The following is a 13,006-nucleotide window of genomic DNA, read 5'->3' as shown; positions in this document are numbered from 1 at the left end:
TTCTTCCTTCTCCCATCTTCGTCTTAAACACATGATTTTTTTAAAGTAATATAATAATTTTTGCAGCCTTATATATATATATCAAACTCCTCTCCACAGCCCGTCGCCCACCGTTGCCGTCGCTCCATCTCAGCTGACCTCGCCGTTCCGAGCGAAGCCACAACCTCACCGCCGCGAGTCATTCACGGCCGAGTCAGCCGACTTATCCACAGCCGTACCGAGCCCATCAACGTCCCGCTGTTCAGTCCCGCTACCCGCCATCATCTAAAGCCGCAATCTCACAGCCGAACTTGTCCAGCGTCGTAGCTAATTACTGCTGCCGTCACTTCACCGCCAGGCATAACCATTATAAACACTGCCGATTCAATTCCAAGCTTACCGGTTGTTCCCCTCACTTGCCGACCTCTCCACAGCCGACCCTTCCATCGCCTGACCATCACGACTAAGCCCTCCACCGGCCGATCTTGCCGCTACCATCACGCCGCGAACCACCCCATCGCGGCTAAGTTCACACCACCGTCCGAAGCCTCCTTGCTCGCCGGCCCATGCTGCCATCTCCATAACGGAACCATCCACGCCCGAGCTATTCACCGTCGTTCCTCACCGACCTAATCCTTACATCGTCGTGAACTCTCTGCTCTCTGGTTGTGGATCGAGACAGTACTTGGTATTTGGACATTGCAACAAATTTATGTATATATTATATATATATACACACACACACGTAATAATTTTTGCCGCCGCCAAGCAGAGCATCTCTACCGTGGGTGGGTTCATCATCGCCAAGCAGATCACCTCCACGGCTCCATCGTGGGTGGGTTCATCATCGCCAAGCATGTCACCTCCACGGCTCCACCGTGTTCATCACCGCCTAATAGAGCCTTGTCGGACAATTTCACGGTTGCGAGTATATATATATATTTGCTATATCGGTGTATAGAGAGGTGTATAGAGAGAAAGGAGAAAGGCAATTAGGTCATTTAATTATTTTTGATATTTTACTATTAAAATTAATCAAATAATGTAGGGCAAATTAGACTTTTCACACATTTTAAGGCTCTGTTTGGCTGTCAAATATAACAAGGGAATATTTTTGTCCCAAAACAAGCTAAGTTTCATATGTGTAATATGTGTATCCTTTTAACAAAGTTGAGAGGGTAATAGTATACTTTACCTTAATTTTTATGTTCATTGACATGCACACTCCATGCCCACCTACTTTTACCTCTTTAAAACTCGAACCCAAAGGCGGCAAAGTGCTCAAAACACATTTAGACCTAGTTAATAGAAGCGAAGACCAGTAGGGCATGGCTCTTTGTGACTTCTTCCCATGACTGATCCTGCGGTAAGTTGTACCAACTTTAAAATATATTTGAGCTGGTGTTGCATCGCCAAAAAAAAAAATAATAAATAAAATTACAGTTTGTCCTAAAATATGGCACAATTACTATTCAAAAATGGGTAAGATCACATTTTTTAATGATAATTATGAAATAAAAATATTTTGGAGAAATTGTGTAAAGTCCTCCTCCACTTTCAAATTTTGCAAAAAAAAAAAACTCATTAAAAAAAAAAAAAAAAAAAAAAGAATCCTCTAACCATCAAATTTATTGTAAAGTAACGTTATAATGATAAAAGTGCCTCCTGAACATAAATTTAAGAGAAATATACACCTTAATATAAAAATTAAAACTAATACTGATAACTCATCAAGCATAATTTTCTTATAAATTTTCTATTTTATTTTTTTAATGGTACATCTATAAGAAAATATTACAGAACAATTTTAATTTGTTTTTTTATAAAAAGAAAGTAAATATTTTTTATTAAACATAATATGTCTTAACAAAATTGTATCACAAATATGACGAGGGTGTCCTACACTGTCGAATAGCCCAATTGGATCCTAATTGATTGGCGGTAGCCCAACAAAATATAAACATGCTTAAAAAAAATTAAAAATAAAAGGATAAGTTAGAGAGATTTGTTAATATTTCACAGAACCCTCTATGTCTGACTATTCCACTGATCTCCTACCACATGTTACTTTATAGTTTTGTCTTGTATGGTGATTAAAAATGTCATTTTATACATTAAAAAGGGTAAAAGTGACATTCTATGAAAATTTTCCTGTTGATTTGATATCAGAATCTCAAAACGATAACTCCAATTATGAAACTGAGAGAGGGATCAATGTGAAATACTGAGCTCCTGCATAATCTCTCCACTTGTCATGTTCCAAAGCTCTTTCTTCCCTGCCTCCGTCCCAAACCCTAATTTCCTTCGCCCCCTACCTCCACCATTTCCACTACTTTTCATCTCCTCCATTCCCAAACCCTAACCCTGCAATGTTCTGCATTTCCTTCTTTCTCTAAAATCCTCTCCATCTTCCCCCACTGATGCTCTGATTTTTGAGTTTAATCTATTAATTACTGAAGTTAAATTAAGATTGTGGCCTTAACTTTGCATCAACTACATTCAACGTGGGGTATGTGTACACGCGCAGTTTATACAACAAGACAACCTTGTAACAGAAAAGACAAAGAAAAAAAAATTTGTATGCACTGGTCTAAAATCATCCAATTGAATTCACTATTCAGACCAAATGTGCGGGTAACATAGCAGAGAAGGGAGAGATCACAGTTCATCCCCGCCGGTGATGAACGATCCACGAAAACCGTCGACGGCGAAACTGTGAGTGGCTTCGATTGATTATTCTGGTTTAACCCCCGTTTTTTATTTATTTTTATTTTTTATTTTAAGTGTTATACGATGGACATGTGTCAAACTTTAATTGAGCCAACTCACCTAATTCGTTGACTTCATTTGGCTTCACCAGAAACGCCTGTCATAATCGATCCCATCTGGTGACGTGCTTTAACTCTCTCGCGACAATGTGCTTCAACTACAAAGTGAGGTCAACCTCGTCGAAGTTCTTACACAGAATCCAACGAGGAACAATTTCTCAACACGGTCATTTAGGTAAGGTTTGGATTGTCATTTTATGCATCTGTGTCTTCTATGGTACGTGCATTTATTAGTATTATTGTTGATTAATTTCTATCTATATAGAAACGCCTATAATATGTTTACCAAACGGCCCAGAAGATTTTTTTGTATTATTTAATTTTTTTTTTTTTGAGTTATTATGACATGTCGAAGTTGTTGCTAGCTTTTCATGATGCAATTTTTTAGCAGGCAAACCATATTTTAATCGTACTTGATTTTCATTGAAACCAGTATAAACACTAAATTTACCATAGTTTGCACTTCGTTTTGCCTTCAAATTTTAGACAAAATGGATTTGTGGGAAATGCATCATGGACTTGCTGTAGAGTAATTGGACTGATTCATGTAACTAATTGACATTCTAATTCACACACACACATAATATGGATCTTCAGTGTGAATAACAGTTAAGAGGGGAAAAACAATTTAGAATAAATTTAGATTCCCGCATTTTTTGTGTAGCAGGTGTATGGAATGGCCCGCACAACACTAATTTTGTGTTTTTTCTCATCTATTCATAATTTTGTTTTAGTTTATTTCATTTATGTTTTTCTTTATCAAATCACAAGTTGTGCGCTAATTTTGTGTTCGACGAAAAGTGCATTGTGATAATTAAATGAATTCTTGTTTTACTTATATTTTTTACCTGGAATGGTTAGAGAGTTATGGGGGAAGGGTTAGAGGGTTAGCGGGAACGGGATTCAAACCTGGGAGAGGGTTTGGAGGAAGGGGATTCGAACCTAGGCGCATAGGGTGGGGGGCACTTAAGACCTGACTCTTTACCACTTGGGCAATGCCCCCAACCTAAATGAATTCTTGTTTTAGGGAAAGGGATTTTACTAATATGCTATGTTAAGAACATAAGAGAACTATGCGATGCTTGGGTTGGTTGTAGGTTTTCAGGGAGCCTAAACTGTATATAAAGGCCACAGTAGACTGCTACCTCATGGATATGTCAGATCCATTTAGCTACTCCTTCTATCTGCATCTAAGGATTATAAAACATTATCATTCTTAATACCTTGGTGACACAGCTTCTCATAACACGTGGTGCATAATAATGATACAATATATATAAATCTTTCAAAGACTATAAAAAATATGAATGTTTTTACCCTAATTAATATAAAGCAACTGCAAATTAATGCAAGAATAAATGATAAATAAAGACAATCGACATAACCGATGAGAAGTTTCCCACAATTAATCTGGGGTAATATGTTGTCATGGTGCCTCTCAGAAGCCCTCATTCCACTTAAGTTTTGCCAGTAATGCAGTACTAAGCACACCGTATGACTTCTCTCCAAGAATGCAACAAATTAGAATCCATCTTTTGGTTATAAAGTCTGTTTGTACATGACACTTCTTGGACCATTTCATGTATATCTTGTTAATCCGAAAGAAATTTCAAAATCATGTGATGTAATAAACTATTTGCATGTTTTGGTTGGTTCCTCCTTCCTGCCTGTGGCATCTACTATATACCTCCTGGACCTACTCTACATTAGAGTCATAGCTCTTTGTAATAGACATGCCTTTTCAATACTTTTAAACTGGTTCGCAAGTTAATTTTGCGTTGTCCATCTTCTTGTGTATGTGAAAAGCATGAGTAAAAAATTCTATTGACCTTTATTTGTCTTGGTTTCTCCAGCTTTGGCAGTACAGGTTGAAGAAAAAGAAGCGCCAGGAAGTGACTTACACCAAAAAAGTGTGAGAAAGTGGGCTCATCAGAAGAAAATCAACAAAGTGACGTGGATTATGATTTTTATACATAAAAATATAAACGAAGCATGAGGGGGATGAATTTTCCAAAGCGCTATGTGATTGTCATTCTAACCTTCATCTGCACGTGTGTATGCTATATAGAACGCTTGGGCTTCTCGATTGCGTATACGGTTGCTGCTGATGCTGCTGGGGTAAATCAATCAAGCAAAGGCACTATACTCTCAACATTCTATTATGGGTATGCCTGTTCACAGGTGCCTGGAGGATGGGTAGCTCAGAGAATAGGGGGGAGGCGTGTTCTCCTCCTCTCATTTGTATTATGGTCTCTAACTTGTGCTTTAGCACCACTGGACCCAAACAAAGTCATGACTTTGGTATTAGCTCGCTTGCTTGTTGGAGTGGCACAAGGGTTCATCTTCCCCTCCATCCACACAGTCCTAGCACAGTGGGTCCCGCCGCATGAAAGGTCAAGATCTGTTTCTCTTACGACATCCGGAATGTATCTAGGTGCAGCTGCCGGTATGCTTTTCCTACCAAGTCTGGTGAAGTTCAGGGGTCCCCAATCTATATTTCTTGCAGAAGCGGCTTTAGGTGCCATGTGGTCTCTTCTTTGGGTCAAATATGCCAGTGACCCACCTCGTTCTGAGCATGCAAAAGCAACTGCTGCTGGGTTTGGGGAATCTTTGTTGCCAATCAAGGGGAGTCAGAAGGTAAAGGTGGAGAATGGAGGACACTCCGGCAAACCTGCCAAAATTCCATGGAAGAGAATTATTCTCAGCTTGCCAGTTTGGGCAATTGTGGTGAATAATTTCACTTTTCATTATGCCTTATATGTGCTAATGAATTGGTTGCCCACATACTTTGAACAGAGTCTCCAGCTTAGTCTACAGGAAATGGGTTCTTCTAAGATGATACCTTATCTCAACATGTTCATATTTTCAAATATTGGTGGGGTGGTTGCGGATTACTTGATCACCAGGAGAATCTTATCTGTAACTAAAACCAGAAAGTTCTTGAACACTGTCGGATTCATAGTGGCTTCGATTGCATTGATGACACTTCCCCTATTCAGGACGTCTGGTGGAACTGTGTTTTGTTCTTCTGTGGCCCTTGGTTTCTTGGCACTAGGGAGAGCTGGGTTTGCTGTGAATCACATGGATATCGCTCCGAGGTATGCTGGAATCGTGATGGGAGTTTCTAATACAGCTGGTACATTGGCTGGCATTATTGGGGTTGACCTTACGGGCAAGCTTCTTGAAGCTGCTAGAACTGCTAATTCGGATATTACAAGTCCAGAAACCTGGAGAGCTGTGTTTTTAATACCAGGCTTGCTCTGCATTTTCGGTTCTTTCTTGTTTTTACTATTTGCAACCGGGGAGAGGGTTTTTGACTAGGTGAGCGTAGTGTGAATGTGCCATGGCTTATCAAGGCTCATCAATGTTCTGACTCATAGACAATTTAAGAGGCATACCTGTTTTGTTAGAGACCTCTGATATCACCCTTCCCCAACAGGACTATATATTCAGGTTTTTTGAGGGAGAAAGATTTAAAGTGGTCCGCATATTTGGATAGATATTTCAAAATAGTTGTTTGATTGTTGTTGCGCATTGGCCAAAGGTCGCTGCTCGTTCTTATATATACCATGGGTCAGGTTTTTGTTCCGACACATGGAGGATTGTATCATTGAGATGTTTGGGTTCCACTGACTGACTTTACAGACATTCTTGGGCACCAATGGCATAGCTGTGAACCTTGTTGAAATGTTAATGTTGATTGTGATGCCCTATGGCCTTTAAGATGGTACAGGAAATCTATCTGAGTGCTTTCTGGCTTTCCAGGTGTTATCTTCAAGCATGTTGACATAGAACTGTAATTCTTTTTCGTTATCATGGAACATTTGATTTTAATTTGTAATATCGGGAGGAATTTATGAATGATGTCATCTTAAATTATGTTGATTTTTGGATTATGAGTAACTAATGATGTTTCTAACCTTTAGAGAGATAAAATAATTAGTGGTGGCCTACCAGAGTTGGTGTTATTTGATCCACTTGCAGCAACCTACTTTTGCGAGAGCACTCAAGTTAGCAAATCTAACACTGAGTTGCTATCACCATGGACTTAGGATACTTATTTTTTGCAAATTGACAGGTAGGGCCACTCTTTAACAAATGACATTGTTAACCTTATTAGGCTAAGACACCATTAAAGAAGTTATTTGCTTGTCACATGGATACAATTTGTTGTTTCTGATCTTTCACCAACCAAGCCTGAATGAGACTTTTAACCTTTTAAAGGTTGCTGTATCTCTCTCTAATAACAATTTCTAATCCAACCAATGAAAGACAAGCAAAAACCCAATTGGCCATAGTTGCCATCCATTCATCAAGGAAATATCAATCCATGGCCTACCTCAGGATGATGAAACCAAGATATTTATAAATCCTCGTTATATACTTTAATTCCATTTCCATTTATTACTCTACATATTCCAACCACTCCCAACATTTTCCCTGACATTACCGTATTAAAAAGGAAAAAGAAAAAGAAAGATACACTGATGTGTAATTCTTCTGTTTAAATATATATTCTATAAAATACATATTTTGCTGGTGATTATGATAAAAATTAGTATATTATTGAGATAATATTAGAATATCTTATGATAAAAGCAAGTTGTTACTAGTAAATATCAGTTCTGTTGCTCAGATATTGTGGTTTGTTACAACCATGTGTTCAATAGTGCCCTTTCTAACCCCTACTGTACTTGCTTTCTCTTTCATCATCTCTGTGATTTCAACGCCATTATAGTAGTAGAAACAGGAAACCCAACTTACCAAGTTGTTCTCTTTCTCTGTCATGAAGGATTCTCATAATATAAAAAGGGCTAGTGATCATTGCTGAGTAAGTGGTTTCTTTCCCTAACATGTGAAACTTGATCTTTTCTGTATGAGTTTCTCTTTTTGCTTTTGCTTTTTTTTTCTTCTTTTTTTTTTTTTTTTTTTTTTTTTTTTTAATTATGTTTCTTTTTCAGTCTTTGTAGCACTTGTTCTTCATTGATTCACCCTTTTACCTAAAATGGGTGGTTGAGTGCCTTGCTGCTATGCCACGGTTCCATTATAATTTTCTTTCAATTATGTAAAAAAAAAAAGCTGAAATTCACTCCCTGTGGTTTTTAACTTTAATGGGTAACTCTTGTTTGTAAAAATGATGATGTTTCAGTTGGACATATTTTGGCTTTTTGGTCTGCTTGGTTCTTTTGGATTTAAAATTCTCATCAACTGCTACTAATTATTCTGTTATTCTTGCTTTCTTGTGTTGAAACTTTAATTGGAGTTTCAATATTGAGTATTCATTGTTTTGGGTATTTCAGTATTTATTCATTTGAGTTTTTCCAGCTAACACTATAATTCTTCTGTTTCTTGTCTTCTTGTGTTAGAACTTTAATTGGTGTTTCAATATCGAGTATTTATTCTTTTTGGTATTTAGAATTCATCAATTTGAGTTTTTCCAGTAAACATTGTGTTTGGATTTGAGTTTTCTTTTCATTCTCTTTGTTTCTGTGTTCTGTTCATTTCAGAAGCAGGGTGGCAGGGTTAATCTTCTGATTTCATCATGAGTTTGATTTTGCTGGTGCCTATATCTATTCTCTTTGTTGGAGCATTCTCAGAAGGGGTTTCGGAACCTGAAGTGGTGAACATTGGAGCTATCTTCACATTTAGCACTATCAATGGGAAAGTTGCAAGGATTGCCATGAAAGCTGCTGTGGAAGATATCAATTCTGATCCTACCATTCTTGGTGGTCGAAAACTGGCTCTCTCTATGCACGATTCCAACTACAGTGGATTTCTCGGCATCATTGGGGGTAACTTTGTGTTCCATTTTATTGGCTCCAAGGATTCTCCCTTTGTTTTTGTTACTGTCCTATTGCCCTCTTATCATATTTCAAATGTTCATTTTCTTGATTAGATGATCTGGTTCTTATCATTCCAATTTCTTCATTTGTGACTCACAGCATTACAATACATGGGGACTAATACTGTTGCTATTGTTGGCCCTCAACATTCCATGATGGCCCATGTACTCTCACATCTTGCAAATGAGCTCCATATCCCACTGTTGTCATTCACTGCTCTAGACCCCTCCCTTTCTTCTCTCCAGTACCCTTATTTTATCCAAACAGCACCCAATGACCAATTCCAGATGGCTGCAATTGCAGATATGGTCAGTTATTTTGGTTATAGAGACGTAATTGCAGTTTACACTGATGATGATCAAAGCCGAAATGGTATATTTGCACTAGGTGATAGACTGGCAGAGAGACGGTGTAAAATTTCTTATAAAGCAGTACTTCCCCCTGACCCTAAAGCGACCCGAGACGAGGTCATGAATGAGTTAATTAAGGTTAGATTGGAGGAATCTCGAGTCATTGTTCTAAACACTTACTCCAAAACAGGTCTTTTGGTTTTTGACGTGGCTCAGTATCTCGAAATGATGGAGAATGGATATGTGTGGATTGCTACTACTTGGCTATCCACTGTCCTAGATTCTACTGCACCAATTTCTCCAAAGATTGCCAACTCTATCCAAGGAGTTCTCGCTCTTCGTCCCCATACACCCAACTCAGAAAGGAAAAATGCTTTCTTATCTAGGTGGAACAGGTTGAGTAATGGCTCTGTCGGTTTGAACCCTTATGGACTATATGCTTATGATACTGTTTGGATTATTGCTACTGCAATTAAAGCGTTTTTGGATCATGGTGGCACTATCTCATTCTCCAATGATTCAACTTTAAGTGGTCTAGGGAAAGGAAATCTGAATCTTGGTGCATTGAAAATTTTTGATGGGGGGAAGCAGTTGCTTAGCAACATGTTGAAAATCAATATGACAGGTCTAACTGGTCCTATTGGATTCAATCCAGACAGATCTATGATACATCCTTCCTATGATGTTATTAATGTAATTGGAACTGGATTCCGGCAGATAGGATACTGGTCTAACTATTCGGGGCTATCAGTTGTGCCCCCAGAGAGACTTTATGCCAAACCACCCAACCGGTCAACTTCAAACCAACAACTTCATAGTGTGATATGGCCTGGAGAAACAACAATTCAGCCTCGCGGGTGGGTTTTTCCAAACAATGGGAGGCAGTTAAAAATTGGAGTTCCGAACCGAGTTAGTTATCAAGCTTTTGTCTCACGGGTCAAAGATACTGATATGATCCAAGGGTATAGCATAGACGTTTTCCTTGCTGCCATAAAGTTCCTTCCGTATGCGGTTCCTTTTAAGTTTATTCTGTTTGGAGATGGTCGCAAGAATCCAAGCTACAGTGAACTTGTAAATATGGTTGCATCCAATGTGAGTAAACAGATACTAATACTTGTAGTAAAGATACAAAGCTATATGATCTCTAATGATTCTTTTATTAAGACACAACGGTATATGATCTCTAATGATTGTAGGCCTTTGATGCTGCCGTTGGTGACATTGCGATCGTCACAAACCGGACAAAGGTTGTCGATTTTACTCAGCCATACATAGAGTCAGGGCTAGTTATAGTGACTCCAGTCAAGAAGCAGAACTCTAGTGCTTGGGCTTTCTTGCGGCCATTCACTCCGTTAATGTGGGGAGTCACAGCAGCTTTTTTCCTTATAATGGGGGCAGTGGTTTGGATTCTAGAACACAGAACAAATGATGAATTCCGGGGGCCACCTAAGAAACAGTTCGTTACAATCCTGTGGTTAGTACTTGATACATCATTCAGTCACCTACACACACACATATATATTACATTTTATGCTTCAAGCTATGATTCTCACTTGAAAGAACTATAAGTGTGTTATTTCAATATAATGACCTAAATTGTGGTTACTACTTACTAGTAGAAGGCTGTTGGCCTATTATATTATTTCAGAGTTACAAGTAAAATCATTAGAGAAATAATGTTGATACGACAATCCATTTATTCAAAATTCTAGTCTGTTTTATATCCGTGGCCATGTTTAAAGCTACTTGCCTGTGCTTCCTCGTAACTCCTCGTCTTCCTTTGTTCTCTTCTCCTTGCAGGTTTAGCTTCTCAACCATGTTTTTTTCCCACAGTAAGTATCCACCACCACAACCACCTTGACTATTTCATTTCAAGAAATTCAGCAATAGACTAAGCCAGTGGCACTAACAAAAGGGTGCTTCGAATTTTCAGGAGAAAACACAGTGAGCGCACTTGGTCGCATGGTGCTACTTATTTGGCTTTTTGTGGTTTTAATAATAAACTCAAGCTATACTGCAAGCTTGACATCAATCCTCACGGTGCAACAGCTATCCTCACCCATCAAAGGAATTGAAAGCTTGATAACAAGCAATGATCGGATTGGGTTCCAGATAGGGTCTTTTGCTGAAAACTATTTAAGCAAAGAACTCAATATTGCGAAATCTAGACTTGTTGCTCTTGGCTCACCAGAAGAATATGCTTTTGCCCTTGAGAAAGGAACCGTAGCAGCTGTGGTTGATGAAAAAGCATATGTCAACCTTTTCCTCGCAAACTACTGCAAGTTCACAATTGTTGGTCAAGAGTTCACTAAAAGTGGTTGGGGATTTGTGAGTATCTCAACTGTAAACCATTAGTTGAAAATCTTCTTGTCTGAGTTATCTAATGAATCAAAGTTAACAAACTCAATAGTCAGAAATTATCAGATGACTCAATTCAATTGGCACGAAGCCTACATTGGGGGGAAATATTTCTGAAATGGCTAAAATTTATAGACAAACAAGAACCAAGTGTAATAGCATGGAATGTTATCGTGAGAACGTAGATTTAGTTGGCAGCCACTTTGTGCAAATAATGCCAAAGGTTAGATTTGTATTCAATTTGCTCCTCCCAACACCCTTGGTCTTACAAAGAACCTTAGCATTTTTGGTAGGGAATTTTGTTGACTCTCAGTTCCTAAATCATGTTAGCTTCAAGCAGTTTGAGCATTGCTGGTTTCCCCAAGAAGTTGGTACTAGGTTCTTTTTCAGAAGCAGCTAAAAAATGGTTACTTTAAAGTTCGAAAACCAAGTAGCTTGTTTAAGATTTAATGTCTTTGTTCTGTTTGGATGCTGATCGATTATAGTTGTCACTAGTGATTTCTTTTAGACAAACTCTTAATATGCCAAAATAACACCATTTGTCTAGTTATCTATATGGAGTTGCTCTGTTATCCATTTTTCTGGTTTTGTGCAGTGGGATAACTCTTCTGATGATTTTCTCATTCTTATTTTTCATATTAGGCATTTCCAAAAGACTCTCCATTAGCCGTTGACATGTCAACCGCCATCCTCACACTATCAGAGAACGGTGACCTTCAAAAAATACATGACAAGTGGCTGAAGGGAGAAGCTTGTAGTTCGGAGAGCTCTCAGCTTGAATCAGACCAGCTTCATTTAAGGAGCTTCTGGGGGCTTTTTCTCATTTCTGGCATTGCATGCTTTCTCGCTCTCCTTATATATTTGTACTTGATGCTACGCGAGTTCAGCAGGCATCTTCCTGAACTATCTGATCGTTCTATCCGTGGCCATACACGCCCTGCACGAATCCAAACATTCTTATCATTCGCCGACGAGAAGGAAGAGGTATCTAATAGAAAGTTGAAGAGAAAACATACTGAAATGTCATCAAGTGTTTATGGTAAGGAACACGAATCAATGAATGGATCTAAAAGAACAGAGATTGACATTTCTGAGGTGAGGCATAATGATGATACTTCATTTCATTAACAAGTCTAGTTTTGACCCCTGTGAATTATAGCAATGTGTGCCTATTTATCTCTCAAAAAAATTCACTTGTCACTTGACAAACATTTGGCAATTTTGAGCTGCTGCTAATTGTTAATGAGCTGTTTTTTTACTGAAGAAAAGAGAATGTCTCAATTTTCACTCAAGATGATTGTGTTTCGACTGATTTGGTTGTCGATATACAACACTATGGATAATGTACAAATTATATATAGAATAAAGTATTAAGACAAATGTCTGACAGCAATCTTATATTATATTGTTCAATTTCTCTTGTAATTTTAGTTTAAGATCTCACTAATAACAGATTTAATAGCAGCTGTTTAAGGAACACAAAAAAAAAAAAAAAAAAAAGTGTAAATCTCATTCAATAATGTTTATTTGCTTAAACTTTACAAAAAGTAAATCACACAAATGTGGTCACTTTACTACAATATTGGGATATTTTATTATGTTAAGAAAAATGGTTGTTTTGCATATATGATGTCACATTACAATGCAG

At 38.0% G+C, this 13,006-nt stretch overlaps 2 protein-coding genes across 3 annotated transcripts; both read left to right on the top strand.

Annotated features, from left to right (window-relative positions):
* Positions 1–2,170: 2,170 nt before the first annotated feature.
* LOC132293766 (probable anion transporter 5) lies at positions 2,171–6,763 on the top strand. The gene is made up of 3 exons (XM_059791379.1): positions 2,171–2,694; positions 2,840–2,982; positions 4,661–6,763. The coding sequence occupies exon 3, from the start codon at positions 4,800–4,802 to the stop codon at positions 6,126–6,128; it is 1,329 nt and encodes a 442-aa protein (XP_059647362.1). The 5' UTR covers positions 2,171–2,694; positions 2,840–2,982; positions 4,661–4,799; the 3' UTR covers positions 6,129–6,763.
* A 407-nt stretch (positions 6,764–7,170) lies between these two features.
* Positions 7,171–12,756, top strand: LOC132293765 (glutamate receptor 3.2-like). Of its 2 annotated transcripts, XM_059791377.1 has the most exons (7): positions 7,171–7,638; positions 8,315–8,599; positions 8,750–10,092; positions 10,197–10,474; positions 10,801–10,832; positions 10,934–11,328; positions 12,001–12,756. In XM_059791377.1, the coding sequence occupies exons 2-7, from the start codon at positions 8,350–8,352 to the stop codon at positions 12,484–12,486; spliced, it is 2,784 nt and encodes a 927-aa protein (XP_059647360.1). In that variant the 5' UTR covers positions 7,171–7,638; positions 8,315–8,349; the 3' UTR covers positions 12,487–12,756. The 2 variants fall into 2 exon arrangements, with proteins under 2 accessions (XP_059647360.1, XP_059647361.1); XM_059791378.1 differs by lacking the exon at positions 7,171–7,638 and having other exon boundaries at positions 8,478–8,599; positions 8,704–10,092.
* The last annotated feature ends 250 nt before the right edge of the window (positions 12,757–13,006 follow it).

This window comes from Cornus florida, unplaced genomic scaffold (assembly GCF_030987335.1).
Source record: "Cornus florida cultivar Cherokee Brave unplaced genomic scaffold, ASM3098733v1 CherokeeBrave_3.0.0_Hap2_Chr02, whole genome shotgun sequence".
Classification (NCBI taxonomy): Eukaryota; Viridiplantae; Streptophyta; class Magnoliopsida; order Cornales; family Cornaceae; genus Cornus; species Cornus florida.
Note: the sequence above shows the minus strand (reverse complement) of the source record. Positions and strands in the feature narration are given on the sequence as shown.

Bases quoted from the DNA above. Each gene is read 5' to 3' on its own strand.
- LOC132293766 (XM_059791379.1), top strand. From the start codon at position 4,800: ATGAGGGGGATGAATTTTCCAAAGCGCTATGTGATTGTCATTCTAACC.
- LOC132293765 (XM_059791377.1), top strand. From the start codon at position 8,350: ATGAGTTTGATTTTGCTGGTGCCTATATCTATTCTCTTTGTTGGAGCA. The intron at 10,475-10,800 runs GTTAGTACTTGA...TTCTCCTTGCAG, and splicing joins CAGTTCGTTACAATCCTGTG to GTTTAGCTTCTCAACCATGT. The intron at 10,833-10,933 runs GTAAGTATCCAC...TCGAATTTTCAG, and splicing joins AACCATGTTTTTTTCCCACA to GAGAAAACACAGTGAGCGCA.